The sequence below is a fragment of the Neolamprologus brichardi genome, chromosome 5, assembly GCF_056152115.1.
Source record: "Neolamprologus brichardi isolate AB-2024 chromosome 5, ASM5615211v1, whole genome shotgun sequence".
In the NCBI taxonomy this organism is placed as follows: domain Eukaryota; kingdom Metazoa; phylum Chordata; class Actinopteri; order Cichliformes; family Cichlidae; genus Neolamprologus; species Neolamprologus brichardi.
Window position 1 is genome coordinate 12,200,247 of NC_142108.1, and position 23,050 is coordinate 12,223,296.

Consider the following 23,050-nt stretch of genomic DNA (forward strand, 5'->3'; position numbering starts at 1 on the left):
GGAAGTTTTTATTCCAACCAAACATTACAGCAGCTGATTTCACTGATGCTCATTTTTTCCAGCAGACATTAAATTTAATGGGAATTTTGCAGGATTTTGCTAGGACACAAATATAGGCTCCTTTGTAGCACAGAAAGGAGGAAAAAAAGTCTGCTGAGCCACTGCGACGGCGGTGTCTACAGAAGGAATCATCGCGGAGAAAATAAAGGAGTTTTTGGTAGTGTTATTCACCATGTTAGTCATGACCTTATTGATTTAGCGTACATACAACAATGCGACAAAGGAAACGGCGAGTATATTTAAGACAGATCAGGGGTTTCCACGGGGTAAACATATATGCAGAAGGAATTTGCAGCTTGAACCAAAGCCTTCTAAAGCCTGTCAATTTCACGGTGGGTTACAAATAAACTACCCTCTGCCAAGCCTTCAACCCTTTCCTCCGACTCCTCATCGTGCACGCCTTCTCTTTTTCTGGTATTAATCAGGTCTTTCCGCCCTCCCCTTCACCAGCTTTCCTGTCATTTGTTTTCGCTCCCTCAAACGTGGATTTCAGAGCAGTTGTCCACCAATTTAGCGGAGCTTAAGCAACACCGAATGCCTCAGTCTAAACTATCTGGGACACCTTCGGAACCACCGGCCAGCGGCAGGCCCGTTCAGCTATTTAATGTAATGTTTCCGCAATATAAAGGCACCGTTTGAGTGCTGAGGTTTTTAAAATGGCTGAAGCAAGCTTCTCTGGGCCCCAGACTGACCATTAAAGAGAGGAAAGACCGTATTCAAGAGCCAATGCTATAAAAACTCACAAACTCCAAAAGAACTTCAAAATACGTCGTAGTGTTTGAAAACCCTGGCTGATTTTAGATTTTTTTTTTTCACATACTATTTTTCACAGAAGGGACCTGTTCTAAACTCCGGGGACCCTGCCGACTTCCAGATGGTTCTCTTCAGTTCAAAACTGTTTTGTTAAACGAGAAAACCTCTCCCCTTCAACTATGTCCCGACACTCATCTAATGTTTCTATTGATTCACGGGGGTATACCCATGGTCATAAAAAAAGAGCTGAACGAATACCCAGAACTGTTTTATATCATGACACAATTCATCATCATATACACACATCTTAAATCTAACACGAGAGCTTTTCGGCTATTTTCTGTTAAGTGAAGGGAAAAGGGCACGGAGAAATAGACAATTAAAGATAATGATGAGGTGAGGAGGGACAGAAAGAAAGAGGAACTCCCTTCCTAGGGAATATAAAAGCTGCTCCCTCTGTACTGTAGGCCTCAGCTCAGTCCAGGCGGCTAATTGATGGCAAATAGCTCTACAGCAGTTTCCTTACACACACATACACACGCGCGTGCGCACACTCACACACAAATACACGTCATATATTATATACACATATGCAGTTTCCCTGCGGTTTTCAACACAGCTCGTTTGGCAGGAGAGGAAGGTCTCGCTCCAGACAGACCCAACCCATAGAGGAAAACACACACACACACACTTATAATATTTAGCACTCATCTCGTATAAGGTAGGACAGTTTAGTAGTCAGGTCATGCTCCTGGGAAGATAAGGCCACATAGGTGCAGGTCTTAGCTAGGTGACGTCTCAGCCATTTCTCCTGCCCAAACCATGATGAGGATAGCACTAGCCTGGCAACCAGGCCTCACATATGGAAACCGTTTAACTCTTATTATTAATAACCAAAAAAAAAAAAAAAAACGTGGGGGGAAAAAAAAGCAAACTAATAACACATGCAAGACACTGCCAAGACCCAGCGCGCGAGACAGAGGAAAAACACATACATACATACACAAACAAAGACTGTCTGCCATGTGCACATGCATGCACAAACACGTACACACAAAGAGAAATGCGCACACTCAGAAGTCTATTGGTTAAACAGAAAAGCGCAGTCCTAGTCAGTGGCCTGTAAAAGCATTAGCCCGCCTGCCCGCTTCGATGGAAATAAAACTCTTTCATGTTTTTGGTTCAGAGGGTTTTTACACCTGGTTGTGGCTGTAGAGATGGAGATAGACACACCCTAACACCCACCCTTACCACACACACACACACACACACACACACACACACACACACAGCGGAAGTGGGCAGTACAACAAAGGCTGGCTGCTGTACAATAAGTTTAACTAAACAAGCACAAAATCTTTAACTTCCCCAAATGAGGAGCAGGGTTGGGGTGTGCTCTTAAAAAAGGGGAAATGTTGAACTATGTGTGCACGCTAGACTGTGTGATTTAGTAAGAGATGTAGTGAGGCGCATTTTTAGGTTAAAATAATACAAAACCAGAAGCCAGCCAGAAAGAAAAGGAAATTTCAGCATGAAAAGTCTGCTCATGGCAGTTTTTATGGCTTTCTTTAGTCTTCATCATTCACAAAGCATCTGCTTTAATCCATTTCCCTGCTTAACATATTACTTTTTACTAGATTACACAATTTTTATACTTTTCACTTGCAACACTTACAACTATGGGTATTTGTCATGTGTTTCAGTTATGGAAAACTTAACTAGCAAGACAACAAAGGCATTCTTTCTATCAGGTGAAAGGAGGGTGCCGTGCACGGTTCCAGAGCTCAAGAAGAAGGCAAAAAAAAAAAGGGGAAAGAGAAGAGCTACATTCCTCTCGTCCTCCCTGTTGACTCTAATCTCTCCTTTAAAATGGCTCGCACAAAGGACCAGCACAGACTAGCTAATTAGCAACACTTTAGGCCTCTGCAGCTTTTGTGTGTGTAGTGTGTATATGTGTGTGTTCATTGTGTGCATCCTGGGCTCTCAACTGTTTCCAGGGTAACTGCTTGCCCGGCAGCCTTGCAAGCGTTGCACATTTTGTCTTTACTTTCCTCTTGTTCCCCTCTCAGTGTCCATCTAGTTCTGTAGATTTAAGTAGTAAGAAGTAACAGCACAGATCGGGCACTTGGACCGGGATAGGAAATGGTAAATGGTAAATGGCCTTTATTTGTATAGCGCTTTACTAGTCCCTAAGGACCCCAAAGCGCTTTACAAATGCAGTCATCCACCCATTCACACACACTGGTGATGGCAAGCTATATTATAGCCACAGCCACCCTGGGGCACACTGACAGAGACGAGGCTGCCGGACACTGGCGCCACCGGGCCCTCTGACCACCACCAGTAGGTAACAGGTGAAGTGTCTCACCCAAGGACACAATGACCGAGACTGTCCAAACCGGGGCTCAAACCGGCAACCTTCCGATTACAAGGCGAACTCCCAACTCTTGAGCCACGATCGCCCCGATAGGAGGACGTTATAATAACACAAGAAGTTCTGCTAGAAGCAAGTCTCATCCTTAGGCACACATCTGGATAGATTATTTTTAGCTAACAAGACCAATCCTGCAACTAAAGACACGGGGCAAGAGTTAACATTTTAATGACTGCGTGCATAGCATCAGCAGTCAAATTTGATAAAACTGGAGCAAAACATTTTGTGAATATGCACGACTAAAAGGGTTAAAAAGCTGCTTTCTTTACCAATTACCCTTCTACACATGCAGGCAAGAACTTTTATGATCATGCAGATTCATTTGCGGCTCAATCCAGAGTGTGTAAGTATCAGTATTTTGGGATCATCCCACCAAAGCGCTTGTACAAAATGCCATGCTAAGCCAGGTTATGGATACAGTAACCCAAGAAAAACAATACACATTGCTACATTATTTCTATGATACTAAGTAGATTTGTCTGCCGCCACACACGTGAAACATTCATGAACCTTAACTGTGCGCGGCCACCTGTGCAACAACATATTTAACTTACACGTTTCCTTGTTTGGCAAATGAGTGGAGTGCATGGTTGCAGACTAAAGCTGTCCTGTCTTGGTGCCTTATTCCAGATGAACTCTGAAACAGGGCACCTGATCTCATGTCAGTTAAAACCAATTATGTCTGGAGAAGCATCCCCAGACACACACACACACAAGCTGTTACTAATAATAATGAGGTCTTTCAGCTTTGTTTTGTGACCTGTGACCTTATAACAGCCTTCAGTCACCATGGTGACAGGTTGAGGAGTGGAAGTCCTATTTCCCTCAACTTTTTAACCTCCATAAACTGTGTCTGCTGCAGCCCATTCCTCGACGTGTCTTGTGTGCATGTGTGTGTTATTTACCTGACAACACCGCCAGGCCTACCCAGTGTGAGTGCTTTCAAACACTCCCATGGCAACCAAACCCAACCTAACCTCTACAGGTGCCCAGGTATGTGTGAGTATAACGCCGTCTCCACAACAGAGACAGGACAAACACACACAAACACACATTTTTTGTGTGTTCGTGCTGTCTATTTTCATCTCTGGGTCCCTTGACCGGTTGGATCAATCAACCATGACTATGTCCATGCTAGCTCATCTGGTCTGCTGAACCATGTCTACTCTCCGTCTTTTGCTATAGTCCTGTAGCATACTTATGTGGAAGACCGTATTAAGGAGTTTACAGTTTTACAGTTCTGCTCAAGTTGATGTGAAAACTGTGGTGAATATTTCTGCTATAATTTCAGAAATGTGCTAAACTATGGTGGATTTTTCCTCTTTAGCTAGAGAATGAGCATGTATTATGAGGAGGTCACGGGGGGAGAAATGCAAAAGAACTGAGAGAACAAAAGTGCGAACAAAAAAAAAAACAACTCCGCATTTCAATAGCTTGGCTGGAGAAAGCATCAAAAATTATTTTATTGACACAAAAAAAAAATACTATTAGAATTAGGTATGTGAAAAAAAAGAGAAATTTGAGGAGGGGGAGTCAATTGAATGCCATTGAACACTAAAGCTATATTTTGGGTATTGATGAATATTTGTTATTTAGGTAGATGTTTATATGCTAATAAGCAAGCACCCAGAAGCTTTAAAGATTTGCAGTAGAGTGCTTCCGTATATCCGGATCTCAAAAGATAGTCAGGGTAGCCAATTATATTTGTTGTGTGTTCATGTCTTAAATCATCCTGATTATTAAGTATGAATTACTGGTTAACACAAACAGATTGATTTTCTGAGATCCCAACGAGTAAAGAAAAAGTAAAGAAGTCAAATTCAAGGAAGACACAAAAAGGGTACTGCTATTGCTTTTAAGACTCCTAGAGGAAGTAGTTGCTCTATAGGTCTCTTTGTATCAATGCGGTAATAGCAGTGGGTGTTCTGTGATGGTAGGCAACCCTATTTGCCCCTCCTCTGTCTCAGCATGACCTCTGGTGACCTGTGAACCATACTGACCTCCCACATAAAGACGAAGGCCTGGGCAAGACCGAGGGAAAGCTTTTAGGAGGTGACAGCACTCAGGGAGAAGAGTGGGACTGATTTAGTGACCAGAACACATGACAGACAAACAGTTATGGGTTTATACATGCATGCATGCAGACAGGCAAAAAAAATGCATTGGTATATAAACTGTTGTGCAGATGCACTAAAAAAGGAGCTGAATTTGATTATTCCTAATAATCCAGAAACAGTAACTGAAATGATCTTTTTCCTTCTACCTTCTCTTTTCAAGTCACCCCTTCACCTCAATCTTCTCTGCACTCCTGACCTGAAATTGAACTCAGTTGAGTGCTGGAGGTCAAACAAGACACAACAGTCCCAGTGACCAACATTCACCTTCCATAATTCAGCAAAGCCTTTTCAGCCAAAGCTAGCGAATCCCATATGGCTCAAAACCTCCCCACCTCCATTCATACGGGCCATAATTACTGAGTCTAGCCAATCTAACAGGAAGCCATACGTTATATGAATCATCCAGCATCTCTCATCATCTGTTAACATGCTCACACACACACACAGCATTCTCATGCATCTGTCCGCAAAGCACTCCCAGCATCAAACCCAAATGTTCACTCTTGAACGTGCACACACACACACACAATGTACACACACACAAAACAGCTATCTTTCATCAGTGTTTGTGTATATCTGAGATCTGTATCGGTTCCCCCTGATCTCCAGTCATCACTGCGGCTCCTTAATTACACCCTTCATTAACTCACATCAGCTCTGTGCACGTGTGTAACTTCCTATATGTGTCTGTGTGAGCGTATACGAGAAAGCGAGCGCGACAAAGATCGCTAGTATCCGAGTGTGTGCGAGTGTGTGCGAGTGTGCACACGTGAGCAAAACGAGGGAAGCACTGAGGAAAAAATAGAACATGACAAATGGGAGTGGGGATCGAAGCTCCAAACCAATTTCTAAAACTGCCTTTTTCTCAACCAATGTTCCTTTTAAACCCTTGGGGGATGGAGACCACTGCTACAGTCTGCTTCTCACTTTCTATTTGCGCGTAAGAGTGAGTTAAGCACAAGAGAGAGGGGAAAAACTCCTGTCTGGCTGGTTTAGGCAACTGATGAGTAGCCCTGCCAAGAGGAAACGGCACCTTTTTGTCACCATCTCACTCTCTTTCCTACTTTCTTCTCCTCTCTTCCTCTCATCACCAGAATTGACAGCAAAGCGAGGGGGGAGAAGAGACAGAAATGGGTGAGAAGAGAGAGGGGGTGGCAGCAACATACAGACTTAAAATCTGCCAAAAACAAGGAAAAAGGTGGTAGGAGAGACTTAAAGGGAAGAAGAGAATAGGAGACACCTGGTTCTCGTCAGTGAACCCTCCACCCAGCCACACATACACACACACTTTGAGGTTTGTTAGGATTTATCCTGCTTACATTTCTCTTCTGCTATGCATCATTTCACGTCCACACCCGGCACCTCAACAAACTGCCATACACTCTCCACCGCACTCTCACTTTTCCACCTCGCTCTCCTCTCGCTCTGTAACTCAGCTCATTGTTTTCCCTCCTTGCCCTCCCTTCATCTCTCTCCACGATGATGGGGCAAAACTGATCTTCACCCCCTTTTCACTTTCTTCCCTCTTTCCTGCTCTGTTCTTTCTGGGGAGGCAGACAGGCCACATTCCACAGGGAGGCCCAGGCGCCCTTTTCTGACACGTCTCAGCATTACACCCCTCCCTCATCCCTCTATTTCTTCTTTCCAGCCCACAAATGCCCCCCACCCCCCACCCCATCCCCCCTTCTCCGTCCCAGTGCTGCCTCTTCACCCGTCCTTTTACCTTCATTCCTGCTGACTGGTAGTCCCATCTTCCAATTTCTCTTCTCTGTTTATCCCTCATCATTAACTTTACTATCTTTCTGATTTTCTCTACCTATGACAGACAAAAAAAAAAAAAAAAAAATTAGACTCCAAAGACAGAGGCCAGTTTAGAGGTTTGATGGCTGGAGATGGCTGTGATTTCTCTCAGGTTCCCAAGAGGCCCAAGGAAAAGATGGCTTTGTGTTCTGACAACACTGAGCTGTCAGGATTCCAGTATGTCAGTGTGTATATCTTTTCTGCTCCAGTGCACATTGGCAACGCTGGTCTACACTATAGCTTCAGGTGAGAGACTCAAGCGTGGAGATAAAAGGAGGAAAGGGAGCAGGAGGTATGTCCATGAGATTTAGGTAGCGTCTTGAGTTTTAAAAAAAAAAATGTATATACCCATTATTTTACAATCAAGTCTGAATATGAAAGGACGAAAATCAAAAGACCAGTACAGACTAAAAAGTTAGAAATCCTAAATTGAAATCTAAAGCTAAGACATTTTCCTTCTAGTTTTTAAAGAGTGACTATGAAATAAATAAATCTAATAAAACTTAGTAAAGTCGTATGAAAATGTCTTAAAATAAGTATAATGTTCTCTTTTAAATAACAAAATTCACTCTCAATAAAAGTTAGAATAAAACCAAAAATAACATCTTAACTCCTGCTGCATTTAAACTACATATAGTATATTTTAATATTTTTTATGATCTTTCATTTAAACATGGATAAAATATTAATAATAACAAAGTTTAAAAAATAAAACAGATGAAAGATAAAAGATAAACTTTTATCCAGGGAGTGAGGCAACGAGAGCTGAGCGTTTGGGAGGTGTGTGACGGGAAACAAAGGCTTGTGATATTTCGAAGGGCTGAAGGTGGCACGCAAGCTTGTAAATGTACGCGTGAATCTTAAGACAGTGAAAAGACACGGTACAGGTGATTCTAATAGCATTTTAAGCAGACACATGTTTAAGAGTCCTCAACATAATCGCATGTATGCAAAAACTACGCGTCACAATCCAAAATGCATTTCTGTGAAACACACATAAATCAAGTAAAAAAGAACACAATGGTTCCAGACAAAAAAAACAAAAACATGTACAGCACAGGAAGACCACACCTTTAACTCTTAACAAGTCAACTTCGCGAGAATCGAGTTAAACTAAAAAAAAAAAAAAAAGCTGTTCATAAAGAACTACCACAATGCAAATTTACAGTCACATATGGGGATGTAACATTTTTGTGAGGTGAGTGTTGGGATCTGGAGGAAAGGTTGTGCTTGTCTTTCATGGTCCATAGTGGCTGGGGTGGGGGGTGGGGGGTTAGTACAGCAAAAGAGAGGAAGAGAAAAAGATGGAAAGAGAGAGGGAGCTATGTTTGTGGTTGGTAACCCGCTCGAGAGAGGAAATACCAGGGTTCACGCACACATACACACACCTATATACACACACACAGGTGCAAAAACATAGAGAGCATAGACACGTCCGAGAGAATAAAGACCTGCTTTGTATGAGCTACAGGTTTGGTGTTTAAATGTGTGCATTTGTGCGTGGCAGTGTGTGTCTGTGTGTGTGTGTGTGTCCTCGGCTGAAGGTTGCTGAGGAAGCAGGGTGAGGATGCAGTCATGGGAAGGAGGAGGGAGGGCAGGACAGGAGTGAAGGGCTTCGAGTGTTCTTCATTCACCTAAGGCTCCATCATTATAATTAGGGGGGAATAATTTTAGCAGCAGGGAGGAAACCCTGATTTTTTGCTCCCCCCCTGGGTTTCCTCACTAGAAAGAACCCAGAAACCCACACTGACCCTCTGTGACAGGCAAACATACAAAACATGCATAAAGAAATAAACAGGAGGACAAAAATGTGTTCTATCTATTAATCTATTCAATAAAGAAAACGCCTCAACATTTACTGAAAAACGTGAATCACTAAGTTTCCACCATTAGATCATTAGACGACAGCATGGCGGACATTTTTGTGTATTTACGGACAAATGACTAGTGTTGAGACCTTTATATGAAAAAAAAGTTGTGAAATTCTGTGTGTGTGTGTGTGTGTGTGTGTGTGTGTGTGTGTGTGTGTGTGTGTGTGTGTGTGTGTGTGTGAGTGACTGTTTGTAAGTTTGTAGTACGTGTAAAGGTCCAGGGTCGTTCAGACAGTAATCAGTAGTTATGTGGATTCTGAGGGGAATGAGAAATAAAATTTTCATCCAAGAAGTTCCGGGAAAAGTTTGGAAATTCCATTTGACGCAGTGGCCAGTGTGTGTGTGTGTGTGTGTGTGTGTGTGTGTGAGAGAGAGAGAGAGAGAGAGAGAGAGAGAGAGAGAGAGAGAGAGTGAGAAAGACAGAAGAAGAATAGCATAACTCCAGACGTTATGGACACACATCCGAGTGCTCTATGGAGTGTGTCGTAAAAATAAGAATCTGAAATGTACACACACACAGAGCTTACCTACAATAGCTCATTCTTCCCTGTTTTCTTCTTCAGGATTGTGAGGACTGTGTAAATATCCATCACTGGGAATCTCACGAGTAGGAATTAATGCGGGGAACTGTGTCCCAGTGGAATTATTTGGCACATTACGAAGAGTGGCTAATTAAAGCAACGACCAGCCAACCTGTCAGAGCTTTTCACTGTTCGCACACACAAAGCTAACTATTACTGTGTGGCCACTCGAGTGCTGTCACATCTGTATGTTATGCCATGACCTCACGTGTGCATGCTGCTCCATACAGTGTGCCATAAATACAATCACGAGTTGCACAAGGGTTGCAAAACAAGTCTCATGAGTACATATAGACAGGTGGAAACACAGTGCAAAAAGCATGCATTACACCCATAGGGAGACCCCACAAAGGCCAAAAAACAGCATGCGCACACATATATGCAACGCTAAAGCACACACCTGTTGCTGTTGCAGGTGGAGTAAGTCAACTGGGCTGATCTCTCCATTGGTGTCTCCGTTGGACCCACCCTCTCTACCGCCCCCTCCATCCGACTGGCTACTGAGGCTGCTGACTCCGTTCTGGTTGGACGGCGTCGTACGAATGGTCTCAGAGGCTGATTCCACCATCATCACTGGCACCTGAGGACAGAAGGGCGTGTCACAGGTTGAACAAAACTGACCTGGGCAGTTTCAGCTCTTATCTGATAGAACGGATCAAGTTGGGAAACTAAAGTTAAGCTGAAGGAGAGAGAGAGAACAGTGTGCGTTTACGTGCATATACACTTTCCTTTCTAAAAAGGGCTCGCGGTCATGCACAAACCTGCCCAAGAGGCCACAAAGCAACACCTAAAGCAGACACTTTTTTGTGTGTGTCTCCATGTAAATGTGTGTGTCTCTGAGCATACACAATGGATTAGGATCACATGTGCAGCAAATCTAAACTGACAAGTCTGTTAATACTCTGCTATATAGTTAAATAACACACAGATTTCTCCAATAATCAGAGGTGGCATGTGTGCGCTGTGTGTGAGACATGAGCTGGTTGCTCTTTGAGAAAGATCTGTTTGATGCACCTTCAGAGGGCCTCTCTAATTAGAGCGTGTTCCTTCCACAAAACCCGACAAAACGAGCCGTTCCTGGATGTGTTGTTGTTTTTGAGAAACAACGCCTCGCAAACACACAGGCGCATTTGCCATCGTTAGGAGCTCGAGCGTGGGAGAGAGGAGACACAGAGACACACACTCTGCGTGCGCCGAACACACACAAGCTCAGCTAATACAAAACAAAACAAACCTTCACACAAGCACGCAGGCTGTGAACTCCTAATGACAAGCTCAATCTCGTCTTTCTGCCTCATCCAGTTTTAGAAATTAACACACACAGACACACACAAACATGCAAGTGCACACTTTAAAAGGGGAAAGTTCTCTTTGCTTTTACTTCAGCATTCCGGAGTGGGTACACAAAACGCCATCGAGGCATTCTACCTGCCGTCTGCGTCTGTGTGCGCGCGTGTAACGCATGTGTGTGTTGTTTCAGAGGCGTACAACCCATGCCTTCTGGGGAAACAATAAAAGCTATTTCATGGGAGAATCTAACTTTTCTTTTCCTCTGAGGCAAGAGTAGGTGAACATGAGTGTGTGTGTGCATATTTTTTTTTCTCTCTGACAGCAGGTGAGGGTGAGAAATCGCTGGTGGCTTTGTTAATGAAATGCTGCCAAATGCTGGGGGACAGGGACCTTAGCATGTTTGTGTGTATGTAGGGGGAGGTTACAAGTGTGTGCAGGTGGATGGGCTGGATGGGCTTGTTAAATGGTCAGCTCTAATATCATACTCTCCCCCCCTCCCCATTGATGAGGTCTCCAGCCCTGCTGATAGTCTGGTTCCACTTTTAAAGGTTTTGCAAAACCCGGATATAAATTTTCCGCTCTTTTGTGTCAGTTCCACTCTATATTACTTTTTTTTTCTGGGGATAGAATCAAAGGTATTGGAGGCAAGCGTCTCGAGGCCTTAGAACATGGAAATAAATCCATGCAAGCTATCAGTGCCATTTAAGCGCACCGGGCGAGCGTGGATCATCGAGGAATTCTATGAGAAGGATTCAGAATGTCTTCGTTTATATCAAAACCTCTCTCTCCGGTTTCAGTCCCAGACAAGCTACTGTTTGGCCACTGTGGCGAGACCATTTTTTGCCATACGGATTATTATTTTTTAAAATATTGCGAGCTAAACCTTTAAAAGTACAAGGTGCTTACTGACATATTTCACCAGTTCGAGACTCTTCCCTAACAAGCAGCGCCATTCGAGAGCCACAAATCACACTGCAGTATTTTTCCTCCCCATTAACTCTCCCCTGTCTCCCTCCTGGCACCCATCCGCCTGTGAAGTTAAGAGTGAGAAGTAGAGCGTTATTGTGACATTTAAAGCTAGTCACTTAATCTCCAACCTCACTCCTCTCCTCAGTGCACTCTCTCGCTCTCTTTTTCATTGTCCCACCCCCCACCCCAACCCCTCATCTCCTCCCGCCTTCATCCAGACCCCTGCTAGGTCAAACTACTCCCTGAGGTAATATTATGAAGCAAGGCATAGTGCTGAGTGATCAACAGATCTCGCCGCACAGTCCACTGACTTTGCACTGCGGTAGAAAAACTCCTCACATCATCACACATTTCACTAAGCATGAATCACCGGTCTGCTATCTATCCCACACTATATTGTGCCATGCCGTAATGTACTGTAGACCCATCTGCTTTTTACTCTTTCTCATTGACCTTATTAGCAATGAGGGGAAGAGAGATAAAGACAGACAGAGAGATGGAGCTTGCAGGTGGACAAGGACCTAATGGGAAAGTGGGAAGTGTTTAAAGCTGCAAGCACATGCCTTGTCTTTTATACACACACACACAGACCAGTGTGGTGGTATGCCCATCTAAAGGGTGTGTACTCTGTCATATCCTGTAATGGGTGTATATAAGTTGGTGTAATGGAGGTCGGGAAAAAGGCAGGGGCATAAATCTACCCTGAAGTCTTTGATTAGGGTTATGATACACACACACACACACACGATTTTTACATTTAAGTGTTTCTGGCAGCGAAGAGGAGCTGCCCGTGCAAAGGCCTGCCTCAGCCCGCTACCCCGCTCTCAATCTGCGCCTCTTTCTTGCTCTCTCAATCTCGCTACATGCTCAGACCCTCTCTTGCTGAACCCCTGACCTGAGAGTGTGTGGGGAGAGACATTCCCACTACCCCGAGGGGACTGAGCAAGGGAGGGCGGAGTGCAGATCAGAGAGATAAAGAATGTGTTTGGAAGAGAGGGAAATAAAAGGCCTCTTTTGCCTTTTAATTGGGATGGAGAAGAGAAGGAGGGTAATGGGACTCAACATGTTTCTGATGACTCTGGCGTATACGTGAGTGTTTGTGTGTGTTTGTCTAAGAGGCTGACACCTACCTTTGTACTGTAATGGATTAGCTCACTGCGAACGCTTGGTGCATGTGTTTATGTGTGCGTCTGGTGAGATTGATGAGCCAAGAGGCGTTGGGACGAGTCTTGTTGCAACACGTACTGTAGCTTGTTCAGATGTTCCCAAAAACACAGCATTAATAATAATGATCAGAACAAAAAACTCTCACTCCATTTCCTCCCATTGCTCTGGGTGTGTGAAGTTCAAACAAGCCGAGCCAAATGCCCAGTAAGCTGGCTCACCGCGGCTGACTCCCAGGCTTTGTCTGTGGTATTTGCTCTGTCAGATTCCTCCTGGTCACTGCTCATCAGGAACTTTGTAAAGCCGGACCGGTTTCACTTTCTGCGAATGCATGTGTGTTTGTGCGAGACGGGGGAGAGATTTGTGTACGGCGTGCATTTATGTGTGCATCTGTGTTTACAGCAGCTTAGTGAGATAATAAGTCTTTATCATGTTATGCCTCATGTGGGAATATTTCCTGCACTCCCAGAACGCCTGTTCTGTTTCCTCCGCCTTGCATCAGCTCACAGGAACGCTGCTTATTAGGCAAAGAACTGAGGGAATAAGAGTGGGAGGGAGAGTGAGTGGAGGAGGGAGGGGGTAAGGGGAAAAAATGTCTGTACCAGTATCTACACTCCATCATCTATCTACTTTCATCTGACTCTTGAATTATCTCTCCTGCTCTCTTCATGGCGTCTTTCTCCCTCTGGTTATGCCTGGCAACTAGTGGCAGGTTCAACCCTGGAAAACATTAAAGTTTTCACCCTGAAATAGAACCCACATAGGTTATGTCTATGATCTCTGATAGTTCAATCAATATTTGTGAGCAAGTGAGACCGTCTTCTGAAGACATCATCTGAGGAGCCACAGCTCTAACCTGTTTTGTAATCAGGAATCTCAATTCAGAGTTGACAAAGAGCGGCTCTGTGGATGCACAAAATATCTGGTTGACTGTTACAACTGCGAGGACTTCATTACAAATGACAGTCTCGGAGGAAGGAAAGGGAATCGCAGTCGTTATTGTCACTCTGTCCAGAGAACGTCCTATTTACTGTCACCGGGGAAAGCTAAAGGATTTGTCTCCTGAAAACATTACAAAGAGCCTAAGCTGCTCTACATTTGCGCTTTGACAAGGACAGGAACACTGTCATGCAAAGACAGATCATGATTTAGTAAACACTTACACGCCCATATTCTCACACTCTCACCCAACAAGCTGTCAGACTCCGGTGCTAAATAAACTGTGACACTATCCCCAAGGGAATCTGATTTAACCCCAAATGCCAGAACAAATCCAACTATCAGATCTGGTCACCTATGTCTTCATAAATCCATTTGTTGGTTAATGAGTGAGAAACGCAATCCGAAACACTGAGCAAATTGTACTAATCTGCCACAATGACATACTCTGCTGTTGGGTGTAAAACAATAGAAAGAAATGAAAAGCAATAAGTAGATATATTTGCTTTAACAAATAAAGCAGTGACTATTGGAGGAGTTCTACAACATCTTGCTATCAAAGCACCTAACGCTTTACCTTTTTACACAAGCAAATGACTATTTAACCAATGAGGCTACTGTGTGCGTGTCAGCACATGCTTAGCAGACTTGTTAAGAACAGTCACTCTAAAGTCAGTTAAACTAATTACTGTCAACAGAGCATGCATTGTTGTGAAGCATATTCATAGTGCTAACTATATTTGCCTTATTTCACTGCTTATTAACAAAATGTTACCAGTTCTCTGTCAAGACACCGAATTGCTTTGTTGCATTCAGTTTAATCCAAAAATATTCAATGTTAAAATCTTTTGATCCAATCTACATAAAGTACAGCTAACACCTAGCCTCTGTGGATGTTTCAGAGATCTTAAGCTGTCTTCTCTGCTCTCTATCCTTGAGAAGAAAGCAAAAAAAGAGAATGAGAGGAAGAGGAATAGGAATTGGAGGGATATCTGTGTGGCATTTCTGAGCTGACGTGTATTAGTTTCAATAAAAAAAAGGAATGAGGTCAAAGGTGAAGTGAGGAAATAACACACTACATTCACACACAGGCACAAAAGAAAAACAAAAAAACTTGTGCGCATAAACCAGGCATATACCAGCCAGGTAGACTTTAGCAGAGAGCTAAAGCTAGCAGCTGCTAGCAGCACTGCTCCGGGCTACTTTGGCTGTCAGCCAGCGCTAACAGGTTGGCTAACAGCAAAAGGGCTAATGCTAGATGTCTGCGGCTGCCCTGGCCCTGCTCCAGTGCTAACAGGTGAACTCCATTATCCCAGACAGATAGTCAGTCAGATGTGGGCCAATATCTACTACCGGCTGGCTGGCTGACTGACTGGCTTCAAAGAGCATCATCAACCCAGAAAGAGGAGCTAGCAGCACTGGCCTGTAGTCTGACCTCCACTGTGCTGTGCAGCTGGCTAATGAAGAAGCCGGTGCTTTTGTTAGGGAGTGGAGAGAAGAAGAGAGGGAGCTCAGAGTGCAGATGATAAGAAAATCCCTCACTATGAAAACACGAGGAGTTTTTCTATACTTCTGCAGGACTGTCTGCCATATGGTGTTTAGTTTGGGCAAGCATTTAATAGCACTTTTGCGCGTGCATGTGTCTCTGCACATGCATGTGTGCCTTTCTGTGTACTGTTGTAGAGTATGTATGCTAACTTGCAGTATGCTTTTTGCCTCTTCTATCTATTGTGCACGTCTATGTTTGCATGCTGTGTGAATTGTGTGTCTTCTTGCCCTCCTGCAGTTCTCAGAAGACAAAGTCCCTGTTTACAGAGCCCATAAAGATTAGCCTCCCTCGGTCAGGTGGGTTCTGGAGCCATAGGTAAACACACAGCACATTCCGCACCGATGAGATCGCTCCGTATGTGTGTATGACCGGGGCAAACATACACTCCTGCCTTCACCTCGACCCTTCTTTTAGAGTGCAGTAAGTGATTTACCAGCTTGGAGACTGCTGTCTGTTCACAATACTGGAAACAAAGATACACACATGCATACATGCACCACACACACAAATATTTGTAGAAAGCATGGACTTCATGCACACCTCATTTATCTCAGCCTAAGATCACGGGTTGTACATTCCTAAAGAGGTAAAACTTGTGCACGTGCATGTTCATGTGCCCATTTGCCAGTTGAAAATCACCCCGTGATCATGAAGGTACAAAATCCCAGATCTCTTCCCTCTGTCTTGAGAGGTAATGGAGGCTGAGGGTCAGGCTAATACGGTTCACACAAATATTACTCAGATTGTACTTAACATGGTGGAACAGAGGTGAAGAGGGCGGTGGAGGAATGCAGGGCAAGGAAAGGAGCTTTTTTGAAAAAGGCGATGTGCCTTTATTTGGATCTGAAACCAGCTAGAGCGCCGCGGAGCAATTAGCAGCTCTGTCCTACGAGAGCTCTTTATTAGAATGACCTTCACTGTGAGGGGGAGGGAGGGGTGAGGGGTGCAGAGAGGGACAAAGAAAGAGAGAGGCAGAGAAATTTTTTTGAGGAATACGGATGAAGGGTGTCAGCTGGGACACAGTCACATGACATGAAGGTGAAACAGATGAGTAAACTGAGACGTAAGTATGTTGAGATTTACATATTTGGGCCACAGAAGTGACACGCAAACAATATGCGATGTGGTCAGTGTGACCTAATATGCAACCCTTAATGTTAGAATTCAAATGCACACATTCAAACACAATTTCAGTCTTCAGTCTTTTCAAATTTGATAAGACAAATATGCCGGTACATTCGTGTGCGTGTGTGTGTGTGTAAAAAGTGGAATTTCATTTGCTTAATATGTAGAAAAACCTGACACCGATATCCTCCACTTTCACTGAATAAATTACCAAGTACCTAATTTCAATCAAATGGGACGTTTTATGTTTTATGGCGTGAAAAGGCAAAATTGTGGAGGAAACAGAAAGAAGAAGCGTGACGCGTACGTGTGTTGTAGTAGCCTTTAGGTGAGGCGAAATTTCATTTACGATCAAAAATTTGCATTGAAAAGAAGATAAAGTGAAAAGATTTAATATTAGCGTAAAATGGGGGAAGAGCAGCCTACAATAATAAAGGGTTATGATGGATTATTCGAAGAAAAAAAAAATAGTGGTGTATAAAATATAAATAAATAAATATCAAAGTGGACATGATATAATTTTGTACATCGGCTTTCAAGTCGGGCACTTTGCATTTCCTAGTTAATTAATAGATTGGATCGGAACGAGTTTAATCAAATATAATTGAATAAGTCCACAGTAAAAACAGGCCAGACTTTAAAGGAGACATGCAGAGAAAATGATAGCATGTCCAGTTTTCAAATTAATTGGATTTTAGTACTTTTGAACTTGGTCCAAGCTGCTACAGACTAAATTAACTCACATTCTATCCAAAAGTGCTAAAACAAGATGATATCCCTGAGCATTCAGAGCACTCACATAACTTCTTGTGCCCCCCCCCCCCCTTTTTTTAGAAAATAAAAATAAAAACCAACAGTGCTGCAAACCACTGAAAGTTTGTAATGTATTGCATGTTATTGTTAGTTTTTCTGTTCTTCTCGCTCTTTTCTCCTCACTTTTGTCTTACAGGCCACAACTAAAATATTAATCATTTCTCAGGCAGTTCTCATTGTATTAAAAAATGTCTCCTTTATAATTTATCAGAGAAAGAAAAATCTTTGTTATAGTGACAAGCATGCTAATTAATAGAAGTAGAAGGAACACTGAGAGAAGTCATACTAATTTGGTACATGCTAATATTAATAGAATAATTTATGGCACAGTATAAATAAATTAATAGAGTAATTCGTTTGAAAAGGGGATGCCTTCAATTCAATTTAGGAGAAAAGAGTAAAAAAAAAAGAAGTCTGCCTCTTGGACAAGGACATTAATAGCTGTGCTCTATCGACAGAACAGAAAAGGAAGAGACAAAACTAAACACGCACAGTTCACTTTTAAAACGCATCAATATTTCAGTCAGCTGATGAAAATTGGATGAGCAACACTTGTATTTGCTGCCTTGTTATTTTCATTTGCTGTTTAAGGACTTTTGGAGTTGTGCAGAATCTGCAAAAGGCATCTACATGCATTTAATTGCCCCCCCACCCCATTTTTTTTTTTCTTTAAATGAACTCTTCTCATTGGCTTTATGTAAACTAACAGCTGTGTGCCAGGCAGTGGGCAAGAGACGCAGGGAAATAGAGGGAGTAACAAAGACTGAGAGTGAGCGAAGTGGACTGGGTCATTACCATCCTTATTACTCCTCATTAAAATACACCCATCACAAAGACATTCTTCTGAGTGTGTGTGTGCGTTGCGCGCGCGGGCCTACGTGTGCGCCCGCACGCCGCCGTGACCGAGCATACACGCGTGCACGCTCGTTTCTGGCGCTCCTGATGTGCACGTGTGCGTTCGTATGCAAAAGTGACAAAAAAAGAACAATATAATTGGAGAAATGTACGCAGTAATAATAGGTATTCACAAAATGATAATTCATATTAAACAGGGTGCACAAAGTCAGCCTCATTTGCATGTTTTAGATTATATGCATTTCAAAAGTAATTTCCGCAGGGCATATGAATGACATTAATTCCCGGGCGGGTTCTGCTATAGACCTCAAACTATCAAACACTCAAACATTTAACAGATGAAAAAAAAGAGGGAGCTAGTGCCTTGGCAGGGGAGATTTCAAGGTTAAAGTGTTTGAATGTGAATTTTTAAACTTCTGTCTTGGTTTGTTTAAAGTTGCTCTAAAGCTAGAATTCCATTAATTCTGAGACTTTGGGTTCTTTTTGTTACTCAGCTGTATGCGCGCATAAGTGTGTGTTGGGTGCGTGGGTATGTGTGTGTTTCCTGTAACAACCCGAGAAAGACACCTTCCCTCCTAATCCACCACCATTTCCTCAGCAATAAGCCAGAATTGGTCTGACTCACTTTGTGAGTCATGTGCTTTTTTTCACTCCAGAGGCAGAGTAGCTCGATTCAACAGAGAGAAAGAAAGTCAGAGCTGCGATAGCCCACATTAACTGACCCCGACTGATGAGGGAGGGGGGGAGTGATGAAATGGATGAGAAGAAGGATGTGGCGAGGGAGGGGATAGGGACAATGGGAAGAGCAGGGAGCAGGACAGGGAGACAGAGGGTTCCCTCTCCTCATCTGCTCATGCCGAGAGGAAGACCCCGGGGCAGGAAACAGGCTGGATGAATGTGTGATTCCAGTGGAAAACTCTGGATGCCACGGACAGCATTCTTCTCTTATTAGGGAATCTGGTCTGCAGCCACATTTTAGCGCTTGTCTCATTACTGCCTATGAGCATTTCTATCAGACACACTCACTGGGCGCGCACACACAGAAACACACACCATCAAGATGTTCCCCACCTGTTATTCTCACAATGTCTTGGCGAACACACAAAGTCATAGCTCGGGAAGAGGGGAAAAGAGTAAAAGGAAGAAAAAAAAACAAAAGCGTGTAGGAAAAAAAAAAGCTAAAGGGCTCAGCATGTCTGTGTCTTGTTTGTGGTTTGTCTTCATCTGTAAACAGAGCTGCTGCTGTGAGTATGTTAGCATGTCATTATCTCATTAAGAATTGAGGGCTTCTGTGCGAAGGATTCTACTGTTTTGTTTGCGAGCGTTCAGCGACTGATGTTGTACAAACACAACAACCGCAAAACACACATATCCTACAGTGCAGACACACGGGGACGCGAGGAGACGGTTGCAAAGACTCGCATAAAAAAAACACACGTAAACACGGCTCCCGTCAATGTGTCTCAATCTGGAAATGTGCAGATTTTAAAGAAATAAAAAAGAGGAGCCAATTTGCGGTGCACTATGACTAGAAAGACTTCATAGAGTAAAGAGGAGGGGGTACATCTAGGGTCAATAAAAGTGGGCTAATTGGGGCCTGGGAAACATGTTTGTTTTTTTCACTTGTTCTCCCCCCCCCCCTTTCTTTCTTTTCCCTCCAGCCAGTCACAGCAGATCTGTTAATCTGAGAAGGACGAGTGGAGAAAGCAAAGAGGATTACATTCAATAAGACATTAAATGTTGCTCACACATGCACGTATGCGGACCGATTTAACATGCCATAAGGCAGCCGTAGGGTGTATGTATTGACCAAGATCTGTCTGTCTTAACCGATGACCAACGGGATGCAAGGCTCTCCGCTGGTCCACTCTGCTTCATCAATACTCCACTGCTCAGTCTATTCAGCAGCAAAGAGCTTTCCTACGGCTGCAGTTCAACACAGGATCAATGTTATGAGCAATGCAGACAAACTGCTGCTAAACAGATCGGCCCCTGCCTCGAAAGGCCCGCCACAGGACCAACTCCCCCTATGCTCAGATCGTTCCACTAATGGAGCTCTCCGCCGGGGCCCCCAAGGGCCCCTAACCACTAAACAGGCCCCCAGGGATTCATCCCCCCTTCTCTCCCTCCTGTCATCTCCAAATCCCTCAATCATTTCTCCATCCGCATGGTTGTATTGACCTACACCTCTTTAATCAGGACCGCTTACTTGTCCTTCTGCGAAACTGTGTGTTCGCACTCAAATGTGGAGTCTATGTATTTCAACTGCTGAGAGGAAAAGTCAAGCATGACTGTTTCAGGAAGTGAAAAAGAAGGGGGAGGGAAAAATCCCTCTCTCTCTCACTCTCCCCCTTGAATGTTTCTGGGATCCCTCGCTACATGACTCCCGACTAGTCATTCTCCTGCATTTGTCTTCTGTAATAACACTGAAAATAGCAAGAGATGAAAAAAAGAGCAATGGAAAGAACCTGCATATTTGTCATTTCCGATTGTTTACCTTTTTCACGGCAAATTGACTTTTACATCTCCTGTTACTGGAAGCTCTCTGGGCTCGACTGCCAGGGCTGTCTGGCTCTGGCCTCGGCTGCCAAGCCCGTCTCTGGGCTTTATGACCTGGCTCTAGGGAGGACTTTTAAGGCTTTCAACTCACAAGTCATTCCAGTGATACAATACTGCTTTTGTCCTGACCACCTTTGTTGTTTTCTTTCTGTCTCTGCTGCCTCTCACTCTCTCTTTGGCTCCTTCACTTTTCATCTCTCATTCCCAAATCCTTTTTGTTTTTTCACCCGAGTGTTAGTCACAAAGGCTGGGGCCTGTATCTTGCCCGTTCCTGTTTGTTTGCAGAAAAAGGTGAACTTGTTGCATCATGACTGGTTGACTATCAAACAGAAAGGATGTGCTTTAGAAAACACACATTAAAGCCCTCCAGCTGACTTTTAAGGCTCGCTGTGGGGTGAGCCTGGTCGAAGCAGCTAGAGTTTCCCTGTGGTGGCTAGGCGGTGCGCTGTGGTTCGGATCTTCCTGGATTCTGGTAGGACTGAGGTTTGCCTGCAGGGACCTCCAAGTGAGCCAGGCAGCAGGCCTGAGCTAAACTGAGGCCAGAGCCAGGAATAGTCCTGAGAGCAGAGGACATGGCTAATGGTGTGTTTGTAAGGGCAAACCCAAACAAACAACCTGCAGTTTGAATTGAAGGACCGAGCAGGGCTCAGGCCAGATGCTGCGGAATAGGAGAAACACACACAAACAGATGCAAACGCACACAGAGGCGATGGCTGAAATAGACATGCGGCAAAAGAAGTGCACCATGTGTTTCCAGGCTGAAGTCATGGCATTAGCCTCGGCACTGTGCGCGCACACACACACACACAGACCTCTGTGTCTGTTTTGTGTGTTACTCATGCAAACTGAGGTCCTACAATTTCTTTCCATATTCACACTAATGAGAGAAAGCGGCCAGAAGATCTCCTCTGTAATTACTCCCCAAGGAGCAAGGATTCAGCAATGACCATAGCGCATCAACAAATGCACACTCATACACTCACACACACACACATCATCCAAATATACAGCATGCTGAAACAGCATGTGGCTGGCATTTAAATATGTTCACCTGTTGGGTACAGGAGCATTTGTGAGACTGAGCGAGACAGAAACACCAGTAATACCATCGTATCGTTAACGAAGGACATCTGCTAATTACAACGCCGCCGAACAGGTAATTGTGTGTGAGGCTGCGTATGTGCATGTGTGCACGCCGTAAAGGGCATTTTGTAAACAAACGTTAACACCATTCACCTCGCAATTAGACCCTTATCACCGTCGCCTACGCAGAGTAGTTGAACTCGCTCCAATCTGTCGTGATGGCAAATCTGCATGGAGCCATAAAAAGGGTAGTCCTGCAGGAGATGAGGCTGCGTGCTGGAGCACGTGCTTATGCCAGGGAGAGAGAGGAGCAGAAGATGGGCGATACATGAGGTCGGTTTTTTGATGAAATCATTCTTTTTCGGACTTTTTTGAGCCTTTAATTCAGCAGCTTTGAACAACTTTGATAGTTCAATAGTCAAAACACACTGTTTTACACCATAGTTAAAAACCTGCTCGCGCTCAGACAAAGAAGCAGAGGTATACAACAGAATCATTTTGTCTGTCTGAGAGTGAAGAGTTGAGAAAGGAGCCTTTGAGGCGCACACGCACACACGCTGCCTGCCCAGTGTTTGCGGTGGCGAAGCACAGCTGGTAACATCTGGATGTATTTTGTAAGTGTTTACATTTCCAAAATGCAGAAAAACTACACAGAAAGAGAGAAAGAAGAGAGATGGAATTCTGAAAAACACTACAGGTGCCAGAAGAGTAATAAAATAGGAGAGCAAGTCCCAAACGAAGATTGTTTAAAATCTATCATGCTGGAGTTAGCTCACTTACACACACACACACACACGCTCATAACCGTTGGCCTGTTGTAGTTATTGCCATAATCTTAGTCCAACAATAACTGACATCTGGTGCACTAATTGGCAGACTGCAGCTTCTCCATCTGAGTTTTAACCCATCAGACTTCCCGTACTGCAGCAGCTCAAATGAAAACTGAGACTTGCACACCAGTTTCTCTATATGCGCCGCGTCTCTGCCGCTCACCAGCTGACAACCTGTCTTACACACTCGCCGGCGCACACCACAAACCAGTTTTCTCCAACACACACACACGCGCGCACAACACAACAGCTGCATTT

The 23,050-nt window shown here is 43.9% G+C and overlaps 1 protein-coding gene across 2 annotated transcripts in view; it reads right to left on the bottom strand.

Moving 5' to 3' along the window:
• Positions 1 to 23,050, bottom strand: part of foxp4 (forkhead box P4) — a 91,148-nt gene that overhangs the window by 47,852 nt on the left and 20,246 nt on the right. For both annotated transcript variants that reach the window (XM_087840668.1, XM_006784403.3), the window contains exon 2: positions 10,017 to 10,196. In XM_087840668.1, coding sequence (XP_087696794.1) covers positions 10,017 to 10,187 — 171 coding nt within the window. In that variant the 5' untranslated portion in view covers positions 10,188 to 10,196. The remainder of the gene's footprint in view (positions 1 to 10,016; positions 10,197 to 23,050) is intronic.